The 24589-nt window shown below is 53.8% G+C and overlaps 1 protein-coding gene across 1 annotated transcript in view; it reads left to right on the forward strand.

Annotated features, from left to right (window-relative positions):
- WNT8B (Wnt family member 8B) overlaps positions 1-18355 on the forward strand; it is a 29177-nt gene extending 10822 nt beyond the window's left edge. Inside the window, exons 2-6 of the mRNA XM_048858959.2 lie at positions 4498-4531; positions 6883-7021; positions 8926-9051; positions 14317-14459; positions 16274-18355. Coding sequence (XP_048714916.1) covers positions 4498-4531; positions 6883-7021; positions 8926-9051; positions 14317-14459; positions 16274-16831 — 1000 coding nt within the window. The 3' untranslated portion in view covers positions 16832-18355. The remainder of the gene's footprint in view (positions 1-4497; positions 4532-6882; positions 7022-8925; positions 9052-14316; positions 14460-16273) is intronic.
- The last annotated feature ends 6234 nt before the right edge of the window (positions 18356-24589 follow it).

Below are 24589 nucleotides of genomic sequence, written 5' to 3' on the forward strand. Positions count from 1 at the left end.
CATGTGTGGCCTTGGCCAGGTCATCACCTTTCTGTGCCTCAGTGTCCCCATGCTATAAAATGAGGATACTAATGCTTCCTTTCTGCCCCCTTCTCTTTGTCTACTTAGAGCATAAGCTCTTTGGGGCAGGGCCGGTCAATAAATATAGGTCTGTACACTGTCTAGCCCAGGGGGGCCTGGATCTTGATTAGACTGGAATGCAAGCCCTGAAAAGGGGAGATGACAGTATTCAAGGCACAAGATGAGAGGGGCGAACACTCAGTTGCTGCCTTCCTGCCCACCCTGCCCAATCAGCTCGCCCTCCCCTGCACCCTGGCGCAATGAGGCATCTGTCTTTCTACAGTAGAAATAAGGCTAGTGATGTATGTTTGCCTTTTTGATAAGGTAAGAATTGTTGAGCCTCTGAGGCACTTTGTTCTCTTTCTTTGGCTGGTGTAAGGTCTGCATTGAGGCTTAGGCTGTGGGCCTGATTCATTTCTCACTCCCACAGGGTTTCCCCTCAGCTGAAGACACTGTGTATATAGGTCTGTTGTCTTTAATGGCACTGCGCGGCTTGGCACCAGCTGAGGATCTGGCCCTGGGACTGCCAGAGTTGTTCCTGGTTTGCCAGGCTAAGGGAGAGGAGAATCAGACTCTGTCACTCTGAGATGATCACAGTTATTAAATACCAGCACGGCCCAGGCCGAGCGGAGGTTGTGCTGTGCTCAGTTCCTTGGCGTGTGGATTGCGAGTGACGTAATGAGGGTTTCCACTGATGTCGGCAGTAGTTGGATGGGGCTGCTGATTCACGAGGATAAGAGATGGGTTTGCATCGGTCTGTTACATAGTCTCTGTGCCCCTCTGACTCTTCGCTCTCCCCCTATAAAAACCCTACGGTATTTCACAGCCCTGGCCCCCCACCTGAACACCTGACATGGGCTCAGCCTGTGCCTGTAGAATGCACCAGTGTCTAATGCGTGATCTCTTTGTCTGTGGCTTTCACACTGTTTTTGCCTCTCTCACTTTCTCTTGTGTCTCTCTCTCCATTGTGCTATCACTCCCATTCTCTCTGCCGGGGCCTCTTCAGCGCTCTGCCGTTCATTAACTCCCCGCTCTGTCTCACGTGCTCCCTGAGGGTCCTGTTCTCTTGTGGCCTGGTGGACAGTGTGTTGGATTAGCAGCTGAGGACGGGGGTTCTGTTCCTGGAGCTATCCCGGAGCTGCTGTGTGACCCTCGGCAGATTGCTTCTTTTCTTTATTGCCTTATGTGAACTGTAAGCTCTTTGGGGCAGGACTGTCTTGGGGTATGTGTTTGCACAGTGTCTAGCACCATGGGGCCCTGATCTTGGTCTAGAGGCTGCTGTAATACACATCCAAATAGCTAATCCTGTGGGAGTTGGGGCAATGAAGGCAGACATGCCTCCTACTCTCCCCTGCTTCTACTTATGACATAGGAGGAACTGAAGTGTTTCAAAATCATGAGATGCAGTTACCGTATGTCTCCAGAGCAGCCTACTGGTAGGAAGCCCTTGAACCTCTCGAAGCAATGAATGCCTCCAGCCATGTCTTCTGTGATCTGATTAGAGCAGGAACTTCTGCTTTAAACTGTTGAGAGATCTGCTTGTGCATTCCGGGTGGACACCCTCCAGGCTTGTGTTTCTGCCTTCCCATTGCTCTGCTACCACCATCCTGCCAATGAAGGTGAAAGCTCTAGTCCTGCCTCAGTCGTCCCCAAATTCCACTTGCCCAACATGTTCAAAAATAGGGCATTAGATGCAGGGGCCTGCTAGCTGTTTACTGGGGATTGACAGTGTTATGTTCACAGCATACACAGAGAATTTAAATAAAAACATCAAATACTCTTCCTGGAAGGTTGCAGCATAACACTACTTTACTTTTTAGAATCCAGAATGATAACACACAAGAGCCCCAAAACAGAGAGAGACAAAGCAGGCTGCTCCATAAAAGAGAGAGGCACAACTCACCCCCCCTTATTCTAGGCTGGCTGGCTGCAGACTGACTCTGATCCCATGCTTTACCAGAGCCCACTAGCCTGCAAGCAGAATCAGGAAAACCCCTGAGAATTTAAAGTGATAGATCACAACTTTTACACAGTTTTCAATACACCATAGCCAGCTCCACAGCAGCAGTCAGACTATATTATAGTCTGTTCCTGGACTGACAGCAGCCAGTATCTGGGGATGCCACTGGGAGAACACCTTTGGGAAGGAGAAAATGTTCAAACCATTAACTCCAGCCCTTGGACCCTTCAGTCAATCAGAGTTCTGGCTATGAGTATTGTCTGCCCAAAGGATACACATGCCAGATTTCAGTAGATACAAAGACAAGACTGAGGTAACACAGGAGTGTTATAAGGCTACATACACTGAAGAAATTGTGAGGTGCTTGGATACGATAGTGATGGGGGCAATCTCTGTACCTTAGCTAGACAGGGTGTGACTGACAGAGTGTGACCGTCTCATTTTGGTTGTTAGATTTAGTGTGCAGGTGCTGGGTGGGGCTGGTGGCTTGTGAGATTAGGGAGGTTAGACTGGATCATCTGGTGGGCCTTTCTGGCCTCAAGCTCTATGACACTAGCAGCTAGGACAAGAGAGCTGGCTTCTATTTCTGGCTCTGGCTGGATCTCCTGTGGCAGGCATTGTGTCTCTGTTTCCGCTCCCACTCTCTGTCTGTCTTGACTGTAAGTGCTGCAGGGTTGTCTCTCACTATGGGTACGTACAGCGCCGAGCACAATGGGGACCTGGTCCTAGTTGCGGCCTCAAGAAGCTATAAATAAAGAGTGAGAAATTAGGTCAGGTTGGAGGAGTGGGTGTAGCAGAGGGAACAGAGCAATGGTGGGAGACTCTTGAAAGGCCTGATGGTTCCATTTGGAAAAGCCAGGCAGGACTTCCCTGAATAATCATTGAATCATGCCTGCCTCAAGTCAGGGAGAGCCAGATGAAAGCCGTATCAGGGCAAAGTGGCTTTATGACATTGAAGCTTCTTTCTACTTCCACATGAGCTGGGAGAATAGCTTTTCTCATGGTCTTTCATCATGTCTGATTCCTGTTCCAGCTAGAAGTGGGAGCCATGATACCAAGCACAGTAAAGCCACCCCTGAGCATTCAAAAAGTCGTGAGTCTGGCCCAAGACAGTAAGAGATTAAAAGAAAACTTATGATTTAAAAAAAAAAAACAATATTGACGTTATTTGTATTTGCCTTCTGGCTTCGTAGCCATTGTTTTCAAGCTTTTCTCTGTAACTACAAGGGCTAGAACCTTACTGTTGTCTCACGAGGAGAGCCGAGATCCTCATAGTCACATGCCTCCAGGAGCTGGGGCCTTAAGACAACCCTAAATAGTGTCAGACAGAATAATATATAGAAGTTGACAACACTGCAGCTACTTACCCTGGTTCAAGTTGGATTAGATTAGAGGTAGCAGGGTCCAGCGGAACAAGGAGGTGGTTAGGGCATGAGCCTAGAACATAGGAATCCCTCCTTTCTGTCTGTCTGCTCGTGGAGCTAGATGTGCGCTACCTTCTGGTTTGGCTAGGTGGCACTGGTGCGCATGGGACCAGATCCTAAGTATGCTGGGGCAGCGTCCAGGGGTTGTGCAGTGGGGATGGATGGCTGGTCCCAGGGCAGGGGCTGGGCTCTGTTATGCACAGGAGGGTCATTCCCACCGAGGCCAGCTGGCCAAATGCCTGCAAATGGAAATCTGGGAAAATGGGAGAAAATGGGAGCTGGGATTGTTTAGCCTGCAGAAGAGAAGAATGAGGGGGGATTTGATAGCTGCTTTCAACTACCTGAAAGGGGGTTCCAAAGAGGATGGCTCTAGACTGTTCTCAATGGTATCAGATGACAGAACGAGGAGTAATGGTCTCAAGTTGCAGTGGGGGAGGTTTAGGTTGGATATTAGGAAAAACTTTTTCACTAAGAGGGTGGTGAAACACTGGAATGCGTTACCTAGGGAGGTGGTAGAATCTCCTTCCTTAGAGGTTTTTAAGGTCAGGCTTGACAAAGCCCTGGCTGGGATGATTTAACTGGGAATTGGTCCTGCTTCGAGCAGGGGGTTGGACTAGATGACCTTCTGGGGTCCCTTCCAACCCTTATATTCTATGATTCTATGAAATCAAATGACTGGTAAAAGACTGGCCTTGCAAGAAAGAGGGGGGTGGGGTGGGAGGGCAGGAGTTGCCCCAGGGTGGGGGTGCGGTGATAAGGGGAGGGGGGCGCTGCCCTAGAGTGGGGGCAATTATGAGGAGGGGGAGGAGGGTCCTGCCCCAGGCTGTGAAGAGGAGTGAGGGGGTCACAGCCCAGGATGGGCCAGCAGCGAGCAGGTGATTTCCCGATGTGGAGGGGCTCTTAGGAGGGGGAAGGGGCTTCTGTGCCCCAGGGGGAGGGGCTGGAAGGCCAATGCTGCTCCGAGCTGGTGAGGGCACTGCAGAATTCCTGGCATTCCCGTGGTCGGCACTGCGCTGATTCCTCACCACTGAGGGCCTGTTCTCTCTCTTCCAGGTCAGTGAATAATTTCCTGATGACCGGCCCGAAGGTAAGAGAAAACCCTTTGATCTGCGCTTCGGATTCCAGTCAGTCCTCAGGGGCACCTCGTTCCTTTCCTCCACCTCCAGTCGCCTTGCTGGCCTCCCCACACAGCATGCCAGCCAGAGGGAACTTGGGGGAGGGTCGGGAGGAGATAAGGCTGCTTGTCCGGTGCCCATCACTGTGCTCTGGCCTGCGATCGGTTCTGCTCACCGGGAACACGGGCGTCTGTCTGGGGGGCCGGATCCCAGAGCTGTGCCCATGGACACCAGGCTCTGGGGCCTCTAGCTCCCATATAACCCAGGTTAGCTGGCTGTTCCCACAGGCCCCCCACTGCCCGGCCGCAGAGACAGGGTCCATTTGTCAACTGTTACAATGCCAGGCTCCCCCCCTGGAGAGCTAAGGGACATCAGGCACAGTCCCACCATGGGGGAGGGGTGGGGTCACCCGTCCTCAGGTGGGGCAGTCCCTTAGGCCTGGGATGAAGGGTGTTGCAATCTGGCCTGTAAGGACATGGGTCCTGGTGACACTAGAGTTACAGCCTGCTGACCCACGGCATCACAACAGCATGACGTGAGGGCTTTGCCTTGAGCACAAGGCTCAGCGGGTGGCCCCGGAAGCAGTGTAGGGATGGGGAGAGGTGGATGAGGGTGGAGAAGATGATTCCTTTAGGCCAGACCCCTGCCCGGGCAACCAGTGGGGCGTTTGCACCAAGCAGGTATAAAAAGGTCACATCCGAGCTCTCCACTCACTCACACAGGGGGTAGCGTTTCACATTCCCTTTGCACGGATGTAAATGAGGCTAGGGAGAATCAGGCCTTTGACACCAGCGTGAGCGGAGCCATCCCAGTCCGGATCCCTCATGTGAAGTATGGCAGTGTGGTCATTTACACCTCTGCCACGCGCTGAATGTCTGCATTTTGACACCACTTTGCACGTCGCAAGTTACAATACCTAGCTCTTTTCGTCTGCAGATCTCGAAGCACGTTACAAAGGAGGTCGGTATCATGATCCCTCATTTTACATGGAGGGAAACTGAGGCACAGGGAGGGGGATCTGGCTTGCCAAGATCATATAGCACCCTGCTGGGAATAGAAGCCAGGTCTTCTGAGTCCCAGAGCTGTGCTCTATCCACTAGGCCCCATGGCACTAATGACTGCACATTATGTCAGCCTGTCTTTATGGATATGTCTACACTGCCACATAAACCCAAGGTTCAGATGTTAACCCCTCCTTCCATCCACACACAAATCGTGCTAACCCAGGCCTCAGACCAAGGATCCAAGTCTGAGTCAAGCCGGGACCCAGGGTTCAAGCCCTAATGCCGTGCAGCATAGATTCAGCCCCACTGAACTTGTGCTCTGGGAGTCTGCCAAAACTATCCCACAGACTGACTTCCTTTGTGCTCTGGGCAGTCAAGTTTTCCAACACTGCACCATGAACAGTGGGCTAGAGTGGCCACATCTGGGGAGGGCGCTAGGATGTCTGGGATATGGGTGGTTGACTTGGGCCCGCATAATGTAGTGTAGACAATGGAGCCCCAGCTTGGAACCCAGGTTTCAACAGTTGCTAACCTGGGGCTACAAAGGAGTGTAGACACTCGAGCCCTAGGTTAGCAAACCCAGGGGCTGCTAACTCGAGTTCTGCTAACGCTGGGCTTCCATCGCAGGGCAGCCAGATCCTGTCGGACAGATCCTCAGCTGGGGGACATTAGTGTCGCTCCATGGACTAGACACCAGCTGAGGATCCAGCTGTTCTGTCAGAGCAGAGCCAACGCTGTCTGGTCCCTCTGCTTCTGAGGATCCCTGATCCCAGGGGAGATGGGAAAGTTAGTTCGTTATCAATGCCTTCAGGCTGTGTTTCAGTAACACTGGAGGTGTCCATTGGGGGCAAACCCCATCCTGTGCTGGTCTGGAGAGGGCAAGAGCTGTCCTCTCTGGGGCTGGCCTACCGGTTCTTCCTGCCGCTTAGCTCCTCCCACATAACCCCCAAAGCTGAAATACAGACAACACCCAGCACCACACACTGTCAGCACCCAGTCACGCCACCAGCTGCTTAGCCTTACGACTCCCTGGGAGGCGGGTCAGGGTGATCATCCTCTTGCTACCCCTGGAAAATTCGAGGCACCAGGCACTGGCCCAAGGCCCCACTCATCTGGGAGTAGCACGGTGCAGTTCCTGGCTCCTGATCCTTTGTTCAGAGGGCGCCGCCTCCCGGTGAATATCCAGGTGCGAGGAGCTGTGGTTCCCAGGTGCTGCTGGGCTGTGCCGGAGCCCTGCCCGTGGGGGGCACACCTGTGCCAGGTGGTGCAGCCGCCCGAGGACACGTGGCCCTTTGTGACCCACTGCCCTCCCCGTGCAGGCGTATCTCATCTACTCCAGCAGCGTGGCGGCCGGGGCCCAGAGCGGCATTGAGGAGTGCAAATTCCAGTTCGCATGGGACCGCTGGAACTGCCCCGAGAGAGCGCTGCAGCTCTCCAGCCATGGCGGGCTGCGCAGTGGTAAGGAAAGCATTGGCTATAGCTCATGGGACCCCCTCGCCCCAGGTTAGAGCCCACAGGCCCCTGCTTGTCTTGAGGATTTCTTCGTCTCTCCCACTAGGACCTCCCTCCCTTTTCTCTTGGGGAACATCCTTCCCAGGCCCTTTCCCCCATGGCTGGCTCTGTCCTCTCTGCTCTCCCCATGGCTTGCCCTGGCATTGCTCTAGGGTGGTGTGTCCGGACCACGGCTGGCACAGTGGCATGGGGACATGGCAAACATCACCACAGCAGGGCTGTGTGCCTGCTGAGCCCCCACTTGGGCAAGGATGGGGTTGGGTTCAATAGACACACACACAGCTGGGGGAGGTTTCTACCCTCAGTGCCTGCCACCCCCTGTGAGGAGGAACTGAGACAAATCAGCTGAAAGCCCCTGTGGGAAGAGATGGCTAGAGCCAGCCCTGGCCTCTGCCCTTGGGACACGCGCAGGGATGGGGAGGTGGCTGGGTGAGTGGATACAGAGACTCAGAACAGGGCTGTGGGAGCTGGCTAAAGAGAAGCTCCTCCATGGCTCTGCTCTGGTGATCAGGCCGACAGGGGGGGCTTCCCCAGCGCAGCTTCCAGGGGGCTGAGGTCCAATCGCTGCCCAGTGCGGCTCTCGTGCCTCAGCACCGCTGCAGGGTAGGCGGGCGGGTTGCTGGGGCCTGCCAGAGCCTCCCATGGTGGGTAGGGAAATGGATCCCCCACTCCACCCCTTTCTCCTTCCCCCCAGCAACCAGCAGAAAATGCCTTTGCCCCAGACCTGACTCTTATAGATACCCACAAAAAGAAAAGGAGGACTTGTGGCACCTTAGAGACTAAAATTTATTTGAGCATAAGCTTTCGTGAGCTACAGCTCACTTCATCAGATGCATTCAGTGGAAAATACAGTGGGGAGATTTATATACGCAGAGAAACCTCATGTCTCTGTGTATATAAATCTCCCCACTGCATTTTCCACTGAATACATCCGATGAAGTGAGCTGTAGCTCACGAAAGCTTATGCTCAAATAAATTGGTTAGTCTCTAAGGTGCCACAAGTCCTCCTTTTATTTTTTGCGGATACCGACTAACATGGCTGCTACTCTGAAACCTGTCATAGATACCCACATGGCTGCCAGGTCCCAGGGGACTGGGAATGGGCTACAGTAGAGCTGGCTCCTGGGGATTGGCACTAGGCTCACGGTCCAGACCCTGGGGGATCGGCAGCGGTCTAGAGAGCCAGAGCGTGGGGGTGGGGGTGTGGAAAATTGGCAATGAGCTAGCAGGCCTTTCTCTAGCTTGCCAGCTGAAATCCTGCCCCAGCTGGTCCTGGAGATGAGCCACATGTTATCACCTGGGGCCCCCAGGGAAATGAGTTGATCATTTCAGCCCAGGTCCTAGTGCCCTGGTGCCAGCATCATAGTGGGCCCTGACTGGTCACCCTTTGCCATTGGTCCTAGCAGAGGCCATGACTCTGCACGGAAACAACCCTAGCGGTAAGTCCCTCCAGCTCAAAGCAGAGGCATACTGGCAGGGCCATACGGGTGAGGCTCGCCCTGCTGGTCCCCATGCTGTGCCCTGTCCTGCAGTGCCCATGCTGTGCCCTGTCTGGGGACAAATGGCAGAGCTGCCGATCCCAGCACATTTCCCCAGCACGACATCAACTGACGTTATTGTCTACAGTGGGATAGCCCTGGCAGGGCAGCATTTTGCCTTTTACTCTCCAAAGGGCCCCAGACAGGGAGGAAAAGAAACCAGGTTAACCCAATCCACATAGCCTCATCTCAGAGCCATAGCAACCTGCGTTTGGAATATTCTCTTCCCCTGTGGCAGCAGCTGGCTCTGCTCCACACAGCCCATAGTGAAACCTTTAGCGCTTTCCCTCCCCGTGTGTTTGTGCCTGGCAGCAAACCGAGAGACAGCCTTTGTCCATGCCATCAGCTCGGCGGGCGTCATGTACACGCTGACACGGAACTGCAGCCTTGGGGACTTCGACAACTGCGGCTGTGATGACTCCCGCAACGGGCAGCTCGGTAAGAAGCAGATCAGCTGCAATTTGTGTGTCTCACCCCCTGGGTGTCTCTCCACTTCTCCCCTAGAGCCTGGAGAAACAGCTTCTTCCCTTGGTCCCCAGTGGCAAAAAGGCTCCAGAAAGAAAGTGTTCCAGGGCTGCACCCTCACCTGGTGCGAGCTGGCATAGTTCTATGGAAGTCAATGGAGCCAAGTCAGTTCAGACCAGCCGAGGAGCTAGCCCTGAATTTATAGCTTTGTCCAACCTTTCCTTAATTTTCTTAACTCCCCCAAAAGAAAAATAAACACACACACAACCAGACCTGATTTTCCCCTCACATACACTGGTGTAAATCAGAAATAACTTCATTGAAGCCAATGGAGCAAGACCAGTGTAAAAATGAGGAGAGAATCAAGTTCCACAAGTCTAACCAGTCACAAACTCTGAGACCACTCACAAACCAGACACAGACACCTCACACACTCACCATGGTGGCTCAGTCATTGCCAGTTTGGCTTCATTGGCCAATAGATTTAAAAGTGGCCACAGATTTTTAAGTATGTTGGGTTGGTGCTGGTGGGGTGGTAGGACGACCAGCCTTCAGGACCACTGACATCTGAAAATTGACGTACTCAAAATTCAATGGCCACTTTTGAAACTTTTGGCCAAAGTGGCTTGCCAGAAATCACTCAGCATGTCAGAGCAGGGTAGGATATTAATGCTTAAAGCAGAAATTTATTATTAGGGCTGGTTAAAAAAATTTACCCTGAAAATGTTTTTTTGACGGAGAATTGGGTCATTGACAAAATTTGTTTTTTGCAAAGAAAAAGTGTCTGCTTTCCATGGAAAAGTTCAACTTTTTGTTGAAAAAATTGAATGCCTGAAAACTTAAAAAATTCTTTCAATTTTCAACCGAAAACCAAAATATGTCTAGTCTAAATGCCACCACAGTACCTCATGGGAGTTGTAATTTGGAAGCATCATGTTCCCATTCTTCTCTATGGACCAGGGTCCTCAGATAAACTTCATCTCCCATGATGAACCACGCCATGTGACTACCATGATACATGGCTTCCCCTTAACGACAGGGGAAAGTACTGCATCATGGAAGATGTAGTCCCACGAGGGAGTCCAGACCATGGAGGAGAATGGGCATGTGAAGCCCCTGAACTACAGTTCCCATGAGGCACTGCAGCAGCATTTCAGAATAAAATATTTCAGTTTTTTATTTTTTTGCTCAGAAAACTCAAAATTTTCCATGGGAAAAATTCTGACCAGCTCTAGTTATCCTCCCCACACAAGGTTAGATGTATTTCTCTCCTTTTATTCTGGACTTTCCTCACTCCTGCAGTCACACCATCTCCCTCTGTACATTGCAACTCAGCCCTGTTACAAGCACCTTGGATCAATATGGATTCTTCAACCTCCATGTTATTTGCTGCATTAATTGTGACCGTTATTTTGCACTTTGTGGCATTATTTAGAAAGCACAGTGGGAAAACCCTGCAGGAGAGTCACTCACAGAGGGCTCATGGGAGAGCATCACAGTGGAAGCCAAGCAGTTCCATAGGGAGCCCGTGCTCTATGGATTAACCCTTAGGAAGACACCAGGGTTAACCTCAGAGATTTTGGGGGGATCACACCAGCGAGACTCATGCACCATTCCACACTGAGTTGAGAGGAGCCCATGTTTGCTGAGTGCCCCGGTTGGTCACCATCCTGGCAGCTGATGGGAATCCTTTCCATTCATTAAGAACCTTCCAGCCAAAACAGTTTCAAAATGCCATGCAAACCATAGGGCTGCTGATCACCCGATGCCGAGTGGCCACAAATCTGAGCCCATAGTCAGAAACTATGGAACTTTCCGCAAGAGGCACCTTCACTTCCACACCCGACTCCGGCCTCCCAGTGTGTGCATCCAGGAGGCTGTGGAAGCATGACTCTGCACTGCATAAAACACGTGGTCCTGTGGTTATTAGTGCTTTCAGGGACTCCAGCTCACAGTGGCTTGTTTACAAGCACAACAGTGTTTTTTCAAGCGGGGCTCTTTCCAGCTCCCACACCCCCCCTATCCAAAAGGCTCTGCAGGCCAATTGTGGGCTCAGTGGCACCTGTGCAAGCTGATCGTCTTCAGAGGGTTTGCCCGGCTCTAGCTGAATGGAGTTTAGTAATCAAGCCCCAGCGGGGATTGACTCCAGCTCCCTCCCTCTTAGATGTGCTGGCTGTGCAGGGCTGACGGGAGTCACGCTCAGTCATTCTACTCACTGAAGTCAGCAGATGCAATCCCAAACACACAGAGGGAGCAGACGGGCTGAGTCAGGAGGCATTTCTGCATCCTTTGCAGAGCAGGATGTCTCAGTACATGGGGTTTGTACTGTTTATTCTAGTGCATTTTGTTTTTAAAAAGTCAAAAACAGTTAAAAGGCAGTAGATAGTCACACCCCTCTCAATAGTTTCTCTTTACTGATTGTTTAGTGGGGTGTCTCCAGACTCTATGCACCACACGTAGAGCCCACTTACTGGTAATGTGATCAGTCCTAGGTGGGGTTCAGACACAGCTAACCCTGGGACAACCAGATCTGTGAATAACTCCTGCTTATTATTGTAATGAGCTGGCAAAGGAGGGAAGGATAGCTCAGTGGTTTGAGCATTGGCTTGCTAAACGCAGGGGTGTGAGCTCAATCCTTGAGGGGGCCATTTAGGGATTTGGGGCAAAAATTGGGGATTGGCCCTGCTTTGAGCAGAGGGTTGGACTAGATGACCTCCTGAGGTCCCTTCCAACCCCGAGATTCTATAATTACTGTGCACTATTGGCCCTGCTGGATGGACTCAGAGCTGCCTGATTGTATGTCATAGCCCCAGTACCACTCATGGAGATTCTCTGTAACTTCAGGTGAGAGTAGAAGGTTGTGCTTTTGGAGCTGGGCGTTGGAGTTACTACAAGGAGAAGAGAGGAGGAGGGATGCTCTCAACTAGAGGAGTTGAGTCACTGTCGGAGCAGCGCTTCGCAGTGGTTGTGGTATCGCTGGCCAGGTTCCTGTAGCACCTCCTGCTGATGGTTGCTCTAGCCCCATCCTCTGCTCTGGGTTCCAGCCCAGGGACCCTGCAGTAAGCAGCTATCTCTGCTCCTTCAGACAGGCTGCTATTTGCCTGGGCCGCTTCTTACCATCAAGCCGCATGTGCCAGTTCTCTGCCACCTGTGCTTCACACTGCCTCTCCTCTGGTTCCTGGGCCTCTGGCTTCTCTCTCGGCTCCTTCTTTCTCTCCTGGAAGGCTGCCTCCAAGTACTGCCTCTGTGCACCTGGCCCCCTTTCCAGGGCCCACCATAGGATTAATTCCATCCCTGTGGCCTTCTTCAATCAGCCTTCCCAGGAAGAGGGCGCTCCTGTCTCCTGAGGACCTCCCCTGGATCATACCTTTTGCTAGTTTCCACTGGCTGCTTTTATGAAGACACCCCAGCTCCTCCCCAGCTGGGTCTAATATCAAATCCAGCCTGACACCCCCTCTAGGTGCAGCAAGGTGGCCTGATGGCTCTCCTGCTCCTGAGAACCCCTGTGTGGGGTAGACACCCCATTGCAGACTCGGAGAGGGGAAAAGGGAAGAAGCAGAGAGGGGGCTGAAGGAAGTGAAATGAGGGGCTGGAGTAGCAACGGCCCCAACGGGGAGCTAATTTCCCCACTGCGTGAGGCTGAATGAGACAGTAAGGCACTGAATGAGGAATAATACGGACAAGTTTAGTTACTGCATAAAATCCCTAGTGTGTCCTTGCTTTTTGTGCCCCAGGCATTGGTGGGAGAGATGCTGTAGTACTGAGGGGAGCCTGGATGCCTATTGTTTGTATCACAGCCACAATTCATAGTAGGACGTGGTGCTCTGTACTGAGGGAGCCTGACGCCTCTGCTCTGACCACCTAGCTGGGCGTTCGGGCTGTGCTCTCCCCTGCGGGACTCCCGATCCCAACCATTCTGAGGAGATATGGGCCTGTCAAGGCTAGGGTTTGGAAAGTGTCCGCTCCCGCACTAACCAGCCTAGTGTAGACCCGGCAGCATAGGCGCTGACTTTTGGTTTTGCCAGTGGGTGCTTTTTAAAAGGTGTGTGTGCTGGGGTTTGAGGGGGAGGCTATTTTCAGCATATTTATACACTTCTTTCGTATTCTAGTTACTGAATGTGTCTATCATTGGTATCTTTACTATTTTAATAATGATTCAGTTGTTATGACCTACATACTTACATTATCATGAATTACAGTCTATTGAAATCATTGCAGTCACCTACAAGCTGTCTTCACTAAATGTTCCAGGTTAAAGACATTATGTCTCTTTGTAGCTTTCTGGATGAAACTGTCAGCAATCTTATTTATATCTAGGTTCCCTGGTATTGTCTTGATGCACGTTAAGGACAGCTACATTATTCAGTTGCGTCTGTCCCATTGATGAGTGGAGATAATTTTTAAGTCTTTTGAAGCTGGAGAATGAGTTCAGGATGATACAGGCACAGTGAGAAGGATTATTATAAATTTGCAGTGTTCTGGAAACATAGTGCTTACAGAGTACTGAAAATGAGCCCAAGATCTCTTTCTTGAGTGGTAACAGCTAATTTAGGTACCATAATTTTGTATGTATAGATGGGATTTTATTTTGCCATATGCATTACTTTGCATTAATTATTGAATTTCATCTGCCATTGTGTTGCCCAGTCACCCAGTTTTGAGAGCTCCCTTTGTAACTCTTCGCAGTCTGCTTTGGACTTAACTATCATGAGTAATTTTGTACCATCTGCAAACTTTTCATCTCACTCTGTACCCCTTTTTTGCAGATCATTTATGAATATGTTGAACAGCACAAGTCCCAGTGCAAGCCCTTCGGGGACCCCACTATTTACTTCTCTTAACTGGGCCAGTTGTAAAGATTTAACACATGTTAAAGGCACGTGGTGACATCTACATTAGGCTGTTTACGTATGTTAGCTAACACCTTCCAATTCCCGGGCTAGACAAGGCCAGCGCAACCTCCGGTGCTCGTGGCTGTTTTCCCGAGGGAGATCTCTCTCCATCTCACTTAGCGTCCAAACCTGGATGAAAATGGCGTCAGGCTGTGAGAGGAGAGAATCTGTGGGCATCAGGCTGTGGGCTGGCTATGCCCCAGAGGTGGCACCCCAGCTGCTCCCCATCCCCTGGCAGAGCCATCTCACCCAGGGACCCGTGCCATGCTTTATCTCCCAGGGCCAGGCAGGTAGGGGCTGCCATGTGGGAGGCCCCTGGAACTGCCCATCTCGTGTCTCTCCACAGGGGGACAAGGCTGGCTGTGGGGTGGCTGCAGCGACAACGTGGGCTTTGGGGAGGCCATTTCCAAGCAGTTTGTGGATGCCCTGGAGACGGGACAGGATGCCAGAGCAGCTATGAACCTGCACAACAACGAAGCTGGCCGGAAGGTGAGCCCCCTTCTCTCCAACAGGCCCGTGGGAAGCGAGGGTTTTCCCCAGGCCCTCTGGTACCCGGTCTCTCACTGTGATAGTGATCAGCTGCCCTGGAGAAAGGCAGAAGAATGGATAGCAGGGCTGGGCCTGCGGAGCCAGGAGGGCATGGAGGGATGGCAGCTTTGGGGGGTCTGGGCGTGCAGCTGGAAATAGCCCCTGCTCAGCTGTCGGACGCTAGCGCTCAAGGTAGCTGCACCTCTGTTGAGCTCTAGTGTTTTCCCAGGGTGTGCGGGGCCTTGCACCAGTGAAGTTCAGTCTCACTGGTGATCGCTGGCCACTGATAGCTGGGGCGGCGTGCGCAATGGTTCTGCAGGTCTAAAGAGCCAGTCTCCCCAGCAGCAAAGGCTCGACATCCACCCTGGCCGATGAGCGGCTCGTGTGCCTCTGAGTTATATACTGAGCCATGTTATTGCACTTTTTTGTCCCTGAAGGTGCCAGTGCAACCCAGGTCTTCCCTAGGCAACTCCCAGCTCCCTTGGGTAGCGTCTCTCTCCCTGCCCTGGCCTTGTCTAGCCTGGGAAAACACACGGCGTGAAATCCCAGACCCACTGACATCCATAGCAAACTTCCCATTGGCTTCAGGCAGGTCAGATTGCCTCTGCTGTGTTTGGCATTGGGGCCCCACCACGTCTCGACTAAGATGAGGTTGAGCCAGCATTTTTTGCCCTTAATATGGTGGACAGCCGTGCTTCAAAAAGGTGTTGACGGCTGGTAGGAAACCCCAAGGACAGCTCCCCCACACCCGGCTGACATGTTTTTAACCCCGACTCGCCTGTGTCTACACTGGGTGCTGCGAGGTGGCGAGCATCAGGCTCGTTAAAATGCACACAGCAACAGGTTTTCTAACAGGATGAGTTTCCCCCCTGGGGCCTCCGGGCACTCCCCAGAGGGTGAGAGAGTTCAGGCACTGGCTCACAACCATCTACTGGGACATGGCGCTGACAGCCCTGGGGGAAGGGGAAGAAGGGTGCCGATTAGGGACCTGATCCTGGCACTTCGTCTGCATGGGCACACCCATGTGCCTGCATGGCGCCATGGTGTAGTCAGTGGATGAAGTTACAGGATTAGGGCCTAGTGTAGCTGCGGACACAGAAGATCATCCCCTACTCCGGAGAAGCTCTACTGAGGAAAGCTGAAGAGGGAGTTTCCTTTCTGGAAGCAGCAGCAAAGTGTAGGAGCCATGTCTTCTGCGTTTCAGAAGGATTATCAAGTAATTGAGGTCCAGCCTTTAACCAGAGGAGAGGGAAGGGAGTTAACAAACGCTGATCCATTCAGCTGGGCTCTTTTCCTTGAAATGTAAATCTGCCTTGTCATGTTTGCAACCCAAACACAGCAGCCTGGTGCAGCGCTAGCAGGCAAACGGCCTTGCTAGCTGTAGAGGGAACCTGGCGCAGGCTAGCCTCACCAGTTGCACTGCAGGAAGTGGCGAATTGCCACCATAAAACGTGCAGCAGCGACAGTGACAGTTGCATTCTGCGTTTGGTTTTGCAAATCCTTTCGGTCTTAATCCTCTGCTGGCCGGCTGGGGAGGGTTTGCGGTGTGCGTGCACACACACTGCAAATCACTCCATTCAGACACTGGGTGGAGACACGGGTAAATGTGTGTGTGGGGTTTGCTGCATACTTTTATCTCGACAACGCTCCTTTCACTAGAAAATGGCGAGCTCTCCTGGCAGCTGCCTCTGGGCGCAGTGGCTCCGGGGACGGTAATGCACCAGCACGCCAGAGCGTCCTGGCTGATGGGCCATTACATCCTCTCTGTCTCCTAGGCGGTGAAGGGGACCATGAAGCGGACCTGCAAGTGCCACGGTGTGTCGGGCAGCTGCACAACCCAGACCTGCTGGCTGCAGCTGCCCGAGTTCCGGGAGGTGGGCACGTACCTGAAGGAGAAGTACCACAAGGCCCTAAAAGTGGATCTGTTGCAAGGGGTGGGTAACAGTGCGGCCAGTCGGGGGGCCATCGCCGAGACCTTCAGCTCCATCTCCAAGAAGGAGCTGGTCCACTTGGAAGACTCCCCTGACTACTGCCTGGAGAACAAGACCCTGGGGCTGCTGGGGACCGAGGGCCGGGAGTGCCTCAAGCGGGGCAAGGCCCTGAGTCGGTGGGAGAAGCGGAGCTGCCGGCGGCTGTGCGGGGACTGCGGGCTGGCCGTGGAGGAGAGGCGGGCCGAGATGGTGTCCAGCTGCAACTGCAAGTTCCACTGGTGCTGCGCTGTGCGGTGCGAGCAGTGCCGAAAGCGGGTCACCAAGTACTTCTGCGTCCGCAAGGAGAAGCGGGAACGGAGCGGGGGCGGCGGGGCCACTCGCAAGCTCAAGAGGAAACCCTAACGTCATCTTGGTGCCTCGTCTCCTGTCCCCTGGCAGCGTTCCCTCCTGGCTCTGTTCTGTTCCCCAGCACAGCCCCAAGGAAGGCATCGGCTCTTGGGCACTGTCCAGCCGGTGCGTGAAACAGTGCCTCTGGTGACGATGGCAGGCCACAGGCTGCTGACGGCAGGGCCTTGTCTGCACTGGGAAGTGGCCCTCACTTCCAGCAATCTGTGGCCCACACCCCCAGCCCAGACAAAGCCAGCTGGGATTTGCACACCTAAATCCAGAGCCACACCCCTCCGACCTACCGTGTGGCGGGGGTGACTCTGGATTTACACTAGCAACACCAAGAACTAGCTAGTTAACACCAGATGGAAACACTGCTGTTCCAGTCGGTGTCCTGGGGCAAACACAGGGTTGGTATCGGGGAGCCTGAGCGCCCAAAGCTCGCCAGGTATGTGCACCAGACTACTAGATAGAGAGAGTGGCAATCAAAGCTGGGCCTGGGGAACAGTCCTGCAAACCTTGAGCCAATCAAGCCAGGTTGGATTTGGACAGCAGCACCGCAGGCTCGGAAACTGCGGGCCTTGTTTAATATTCCCTGTGCGTGGCTCCCAACGGTCAGAGGCATTTAAAAAAAAATCACTGCCTCTTCCATGTGGGGTGAAGGGAGAGAGAAGGGGTGCAACCATCCCCGGGTGAGAGAGCCCTCTGACGAGAGACCTTCCCGCCCCTGCTCCGCCCCTCCCCCTTTGCTCAGCTCTGCCATTCCTTACAGTGCACCGCAGTGTAAGTAAGCGCCTTAGCGGGGTGAGATTCCAGGGTGCCATTTGACCTGCCTAATCAGCCACTGTCTGACTGCGTCCAGCCAGGGATCCCATGATTCGCGCTCTCATGCTCACACTCGCGTCAGGGCTCCCCGCCACGCTGGGAGCGTTCCTCCCCCATAAGGCTCTCACATGCTGCCCCAGGGAGGCTCCTCGACTGCTGCTCTCCAGCCCCGCCGCGCCTTCCCAAGGCTCTTCAAAGGAGGGTTGAGCAGACGAGTGCTCCACCTCCCCGCATTTGCCAAGCACTCTTACGCCTCACACTAACTACTAAACCCTCCCCCCTAGGCTGAGAACACCGGTGGTAACTATTTAATGATGGTGTAAATAGGACAGTTGAGCACTTTGATGTTTAATTTATTGCACAGTGACTGTGATGTATACATAACAGTTTGCCTTGACACTGATTGTACATATGCTCTGGGCAAAGTGCGCCTTGTAAAGAGTTGGCTGATATGTCTCTGGTCCTAGCCAGGGGGTGAGGTGCGCTGAGTCAGCCGTGCAACGTGGGAGTTCACTGCCCCGGCACTGTGATTGAACGCTTTCCCGCAGGGCTGTGCCTTTGTCACCTGTTCTGCTGCAGTGGCCGCTGTTTGAAATCTCTTGTAGACTGATCAGGAGCCAGCCTAGCTAAATTACTGGCCAGTAGCTCTCTCCTGTAGCCATGTTTGTAAACCAATAGTCAATGCAATAAATCAGTAGCCAAGTGCTTGCAAAATGCTGGTGTGTCTAAGTCCTTGTGTTCTTTTCTTTCACTAGCAGCTGGATAGTTAATTGGGTGATTAGAGATCTGGAGAGCAAAGTCCCTGTCTGGCCCTGCTTAGTGGATAACATGAGCAGCAGATGGACAAGCTTCCTCAGTACTGCTCCACCGCGTTCCCTCAGCCCTGCCCCAGAGAGGGTGAGAAGTCAGGCCGTGACCTCTGTTGTCAGGGAGCCAGACATGTTGTTGGTATTTGCGAGGTGGATACACTGGGATCCAGACTGAGGCCTGACAACTCATTTCACATGTGGGGGCCATTGGGCAGCTGTCTGAGAGTATTGACAGGTTTCAGAGTAGCAGCCGTGTTAGTCTGTATTCGCAAAAAGAAAAGGAGTACTTGTGGCACCTTAGAGACTAACAAATATATTTGAGCATAAGCTTTCGTGAGCTACAGCTCACTTCATCGGATGCATTCAGTGGAAAATACAGTGGGGAGTTTTATATACACAGAGAACATGAAACAATGGGTGTTACCATACACACTGTAAGGAGAGTGATCAGGTAAGGAGAGCTATTACCAGTAGGAGCCAGGGGGGGGAGGAGAAAACCTTTCGTAGTGATAATCAAGGTGGGCCATATCCAGCAGTTCACAAGAACGTCTGTGGAACAGTGTGTGTGTGTGTGGGGGGAAATAAACATGGGCAAATAGTTTTACTTTGTGTAATGACCCATCCACTCCCAGTCTCTATTCAAGCCTAAGTTAATTATATCCAGTTTGCAAATTAATTCCAATTCAGCAGTCTCTCGTTGGAGTCTGGTTTTGAAGTTTTTTTGTTGTAATATTGCTACTTTTAGGTCTGTAATCAAGTGACCAGGGAGATTGAAGTGTTCTCCGACTGGTTTTTGAATGTTATGATTCTTGATGTCTGATTTGTGTCCATTTATTCTTTTACATAGAGACTATCCGGTTTGATCAATGTACATGGCAGGTTAGTCTCTAAGGTAGCCAGAAGTACTCCTTTTCTGTTTGAGAGTAAAGACACTTGCTCTCTACCCTGCCAGCGTCTCTCAATCCTCTTCTACTTCAGTCTCCAGTGCCAGGCTCCCCTGCGCTGTGTGTGTGTGTGCATGGGTGGTGGGGATTAGTGCCCAGGCTGATGGGCATGGCTTGTGGTAGGGACACTTACAAACCAACTGAATCCCTCCACCTTATTTCATGGAGCCCCCCCGGCAAATCCCCCAGCTGGGAAACCCAGGAGAGTGGGGCTGAGGATTCTTTGGGGCTAACTTGCCAGCGCACGTTCGTCCCGTTCAGCGCCTAGAGCAGCCTGGGTGCGGTTCGGGGACGGGGCTGGGCAATGGGAGGTTACCCCTGCCTGGACCTGACTGACTCCAGGCGGAGGCACGGGCTCATGTTTCCCGCTGGTGCTCGGGAGACCCTTCTATCATCCACCCTCTGAGGGCAGCAGCCCTGGCTGGGCTGTCGAAGATGCCAGGGAAGATCACAGTACAGCTGCCTGGTCAATGTCACCGTTCCCTGTTGGGTAGCCCTCCGATAGCCCCTCATTCGCCCCTTCTCCAGTATCAGTCTCTCAAGCCAGCGCAGCAGACAGACGGCCTGGGACAGCTGCTGTGGGAGGTGGCGCGAGCAGAGGAGCTCCCGTGACACCTGTGGCTAGACACTGACAACTGGGCACCTGGCTGAGCGGGAAGCACAAAACGGGTCCTTTGCCTCCAACGCAGCACCTGCCAAGCAGCAATGGACAGACCCTGCCGGGGTGCCTCCAGCTGCTTACAGGTCATGCCGTGAGTGCCCAAGTGACCTCGGAAGAGATCACTTGGATCCAGACCAAGCTCTGCCTCCGTGGCAGCTGTGTTTCCTGGGGCGGGGGGCAAACAAACACCGAGTCTTCCCGGTGTGAGCTGCAGCTGAGCTCACGCGCTGAGCTCTGGAGACGTTGAGGGAGCTTTGAGCTGCAGCCTGGGAACTGGCTCAATGTCCTCAGTGCCTGGGGAAGACCCATAGAGAGGAACTGCGTCTGGTATTGGAGGAGATTGCCAATGCCATGTGATGGGATGTCAGGGGACAGCCCCTCTTAAAGCAACGGTCAGGCCTCGGTGTAGGAAACCAGCTGCTGAGACGGATGATCTCACCTACTACGGTCCTGTCTCAACTCACTGTTTTGAGGAAAAGTCATTGAGAAGGTTGTGCCAATGCATCTCGGCCAATATCCGGCATTCCTGGCTGCCAGGCAAGCCGGCCTGAGACCTGGAGACTGGCGCAGTTTTGCTCACAATGATCTCTCAGGGTGGGGCTACAGAGCAATGCGCAGTGTGACTGCAGTGCGTGTGCACGTCCCCGAGTTAGCTTTGGTGCAGCTCGCTTGAATAACACTAGCGGTGCAGCCGCCCCAGCGTGAGCAGCGACCCAGGCCAGCCGCCCACGTAGGCCCGCCCCAGACACGAGGCATGGACCCAGGTGGCTAGCGCATGCCACTGCCCAGGCTGCTGCAGCTTCGCCAGCATTGTTAGTGAGCTAGCATGGGTGTCTCTGCGCGTGCAGGCGTCCCTCGGACTCAGTCCCATTGGGCAGCTGCCTCCCATGCCGCTGACAGCGAAGGAGAGTCGTGTCCAGGGGGCAGGCGGGGCTGCTCAAGTGGCTTGAACCCCTTCCTCCCCCCCCATCCCGAAACAGCTCCAGTGGGAGGGGCTCAGCGTCGGCAGCCTGGGCCTGCTGCTCTTCAAGCCAGGCTGCCGGGCCTAGCTCCTGTCCCAGAGAAGGAGGCGAGGGGGGCAGAGCAAAGGGGATTGTGATGGGCTGGCTAGGGGAGGAGGAGGGTTCGTTCTGCTCCTGGCCCTGCCCCTGGAGCCCAGCGTGGGCGCATTTCAGAACTGACAACACTGTCTTCACTCGTTAGGTGCCTCCTCTCAGTGGGAGGGGCCCCAGGGTGTTCTAGACTAGCCGTGGGCAGCGCTCGGCCATCACAAATGCAACCACCTCGCGACAGCAGCCCCACGAGGCATTGTCCTGGGGAGGGAACTGGAGAATATAATTTCTCAGGCACCCGGAGGGAACACTCATCCTGGCCTATAGCACCCTGCAGCGATGAGCACACGGCGGCAAGACCTTGGGCTTAGACCCAATATGCGAGGAAGCAAGAGTGCCTCTGAGCCATGGGAGCTGGGGGCTGTGAAGTCCCTTCTTGTCTCTCTCCTACATGCTGCAAGCAGGCAGGACCCCAGGAAGCTGTTTTCTCTCCATCAGATGGCCCCATTCACAAGAGGGGTAAACACCTCCATGTACTCCCCTCCAGTACCGTGCAGGGCCCTTACCACGCATAGGCTGACCTAATCTTCAGATATATAGCATGCTCCTCACCATGGTATCCAAATGGCTTCCACCATGCCCCTCCCCTCCTGGGGGTTGGCTGGCTCGGGGGCTGGGACTGGGGCATACAGATGGTCAGGGCCTAGGGTTACCATCTTTGAAATGCAAAAAAAACCTGGCACTCCCCTCCCCCACCAAGGCAAGCCCACTACAACCCCAACCCCCAGCCACAAGGCAACTCCACAACCCCACCTTCAGCAGCCACTGATAGTATCTAGACAGATATCATCTTCCTTTCCAAATGCAAATAGATGGGCATCATACCAAATGGACTGAAGGTGAAAAATCCATGGCTATCTACATACTGTCTAGCCAGAGAACACCCATAGATAAGATTGATAACATCGCACGTCTCCTCACTCTTGCGTGACTCAAACCCTCTCTTTCACATGTGCGGTGTGCGGTGTGCTTGCGTGTTGGTAGGCAGCCAGCTGCTGTACGTTCAACGGTTTTGATCTGTTATCTCTTAAACGGTGGCAGTGGGAACACGGCAGCATCTTTATCTGGACACAGACGCTTTTACCATTAGCTACCCCCCTGCCTTGTGGTAATAATGCAAATCTTTAGACCCATGTAACACCCCCATCCCCCCCCGGGCAGATTAAATTAATTTTCTGGACACTGGCAAATCCATAAAAAAAACTGGCCAGGCCGGTCAAATACCAGTCAGGTGGTAACCCTCAGTACCCAGTCATTGGTTCAAACCCACCCCAGGTCTCTGCTAGCCAAGAGTCACAAGACAAGGGTGGGTTTCAGAGCACCAGCCGTGTTAGCCTGTTAGTCTGACAAGGGTGGTCACTGGTGTAGGCCCTGGCTGGACTGGAAGCCTGGCCAGCAGACCCAGGAGAAAACAGATCCAGTTCCTGGCTCTGCCCCAGACTCCCTGTGTGACAAAGCAACCTCCCCGTGCCTCCATTTATGGCCAGCGTTATGCAGTAGGCCCTTCTGACTTGGGCCTCTCCAGAGCCCCCCCACACACACACACTGGGGTGTTAGCTCACAGAGTAAATGCCTTGGGCCAGCGCCTGAGCTGGTGTCAGTGGCCAGCATCCCACTCACCTCACGGAGCCCTGGCCACTGCCACCAGCTGAGCACCAGGGCCTGTGCATTTCCCATTCCAAAGCCTCAGACAATGCCCTGGATTCCTCCCAGCACCACCACTATATTTCGACCTCCTTCCCAACCCCGCTTAGACGCAGGGCCCCTGCCCGCTTTGCCGAAGTGTCATTGCTCTGCATTAGCAGCCTCTGCTCCCACCCCCCTCTCCTCAGCAGGTGAGCTCTCCCAGACCCTGCGGGGATGGCCACACAGCCCGCTGCAGCCAGGCCCCGAGCCTGGGGCGATGGACTCGGGCTGCCATGCTGTGCCGACCTCGCGGCTCAGGCTCTCAGGCCTGTGGGAGGGTGGGGGCCAGGGCCTGAGCGCCTGGCAGCAGCATCTCCCCAGCAAGATTTAGTGCAGGAGTCCGACCCCACAAGCCCGAGTCTGGGGCCGGAGGCTTACTGCTGCATGCTGTGTAGGTGCACCCGAAGGAGCTGGAGGGTTCAGGACTAGCCCAAGGGTCTGCAAGCCCCAGAGGGCTGCTTTCCCCCCTCCTGGCCGGAACTCTCTCTACATTTCCTCCGCTGCTCCGCCAGCGAAGGGAGAACGGGGAGCCGCGAGAGCTGCTACGCGCCCCCCTCCCCGCTTGCCTTGGAATGCACCAAGGCCAAGTCCACAGGGAACCGGACCCCTCTTTCACTGGCCGTATTATTCCCCACACAATTGGTGCCTCCAGGCTCTGGCCTTCCCCAGCGACTGCCATTCAGCACAGTGACACCTGTTGGCGAGGGGCAGCCCCATCTCCCCCTCCCCACCAAGGCCGAGCAGGCGGCCTGCTGGGAGCTCCACAGCCGGGGGGTCCAGCCCCCTCCGCCTGCCCCTTTCTGTGGAACGAAACACCAGCCCAGCAGCTGCACAGGGCACTGACCCACACAGCAGGCCTGGGGCGAGTCGGGCACAAGAAGCCCCAGCGGCAAAGGCAGCAGGCCATTGTGCCGCAGTATTGGATGCTTCCCCGTATTCATTGCGTTTTAATGAAGGTGCATTCCTTCGAGGAGAAATATTTACATTCGGCTTCCCAGGTGGTCACCTCTGCCCAGATGACACACAAACAGCTGCCTTCCAGGCCCAACCTCTTAACGGACAGGCACAGACGGGAACCAAATGCTAATAACTCCCCAAGCCAGCCCCTTTCCCCTCCCTTGCCCGGAGTCAATGGAAACCCCATTTCACATGCTAATCCCTGCCGTTCTCCACACAACACCTTTTCCGAAAGTGTTTGGGAAAAGTCCTTGTGGGGCGTTTTCAACTCCCCGCCGCTCGGATTCCTTCTTGTCTTAGGCCGCGGCCTCTGTGTGGGTCTCTCACTCCAGCCGAGCTGCTTACAAAAAATTTAAACAAAGACTTTGGAGTTCATCAGCCTCCCACTGAAATTCACAGCTGCTGAACAAACTAATCCCCTCTCCAGGCCTTTCTTCCTTTCAATGGGTTCTTGGCTTCAAAGACACTTTGGGAAAGGACTTTGCAAGGACTCACACTGCTCCTTCAATAGAAGTTAGTGCAAGTATTATCCTGCAAGCAAGTGGCTTTACAAACAAATACTGCCTAACAATCTCGCCTCCACCGTGCACATACACACAACCCTCGCCTGCAGACATGATGTGATCTACAGCGGGATTAGCATGTTCTGGGCCTTCGGGGCTCACATGCGGCCCCCTACTCTTTGGGAAGGCAGGCGCCCTTCTTTCAGAGTGGAACGCGCGCTCCCTGTGCTGGGACGCTGCGGTACAGCCAGTGGTGTGGGCGCCCACAGGTGGAGA

This window comes from Caretta caretta, chromosome 7 (genome assembly GCF_965140235.1).
Source record: "Caretta caretta isolate rCarCar2 chromosome 7, rCarCar1.hap1, whole genome shotgun sequence".
Lineage (NCBI taxonomy): Eukaryota > Metazoa > Chordata > Testudines > Cheloniidae > Caretta > Caretta caretta.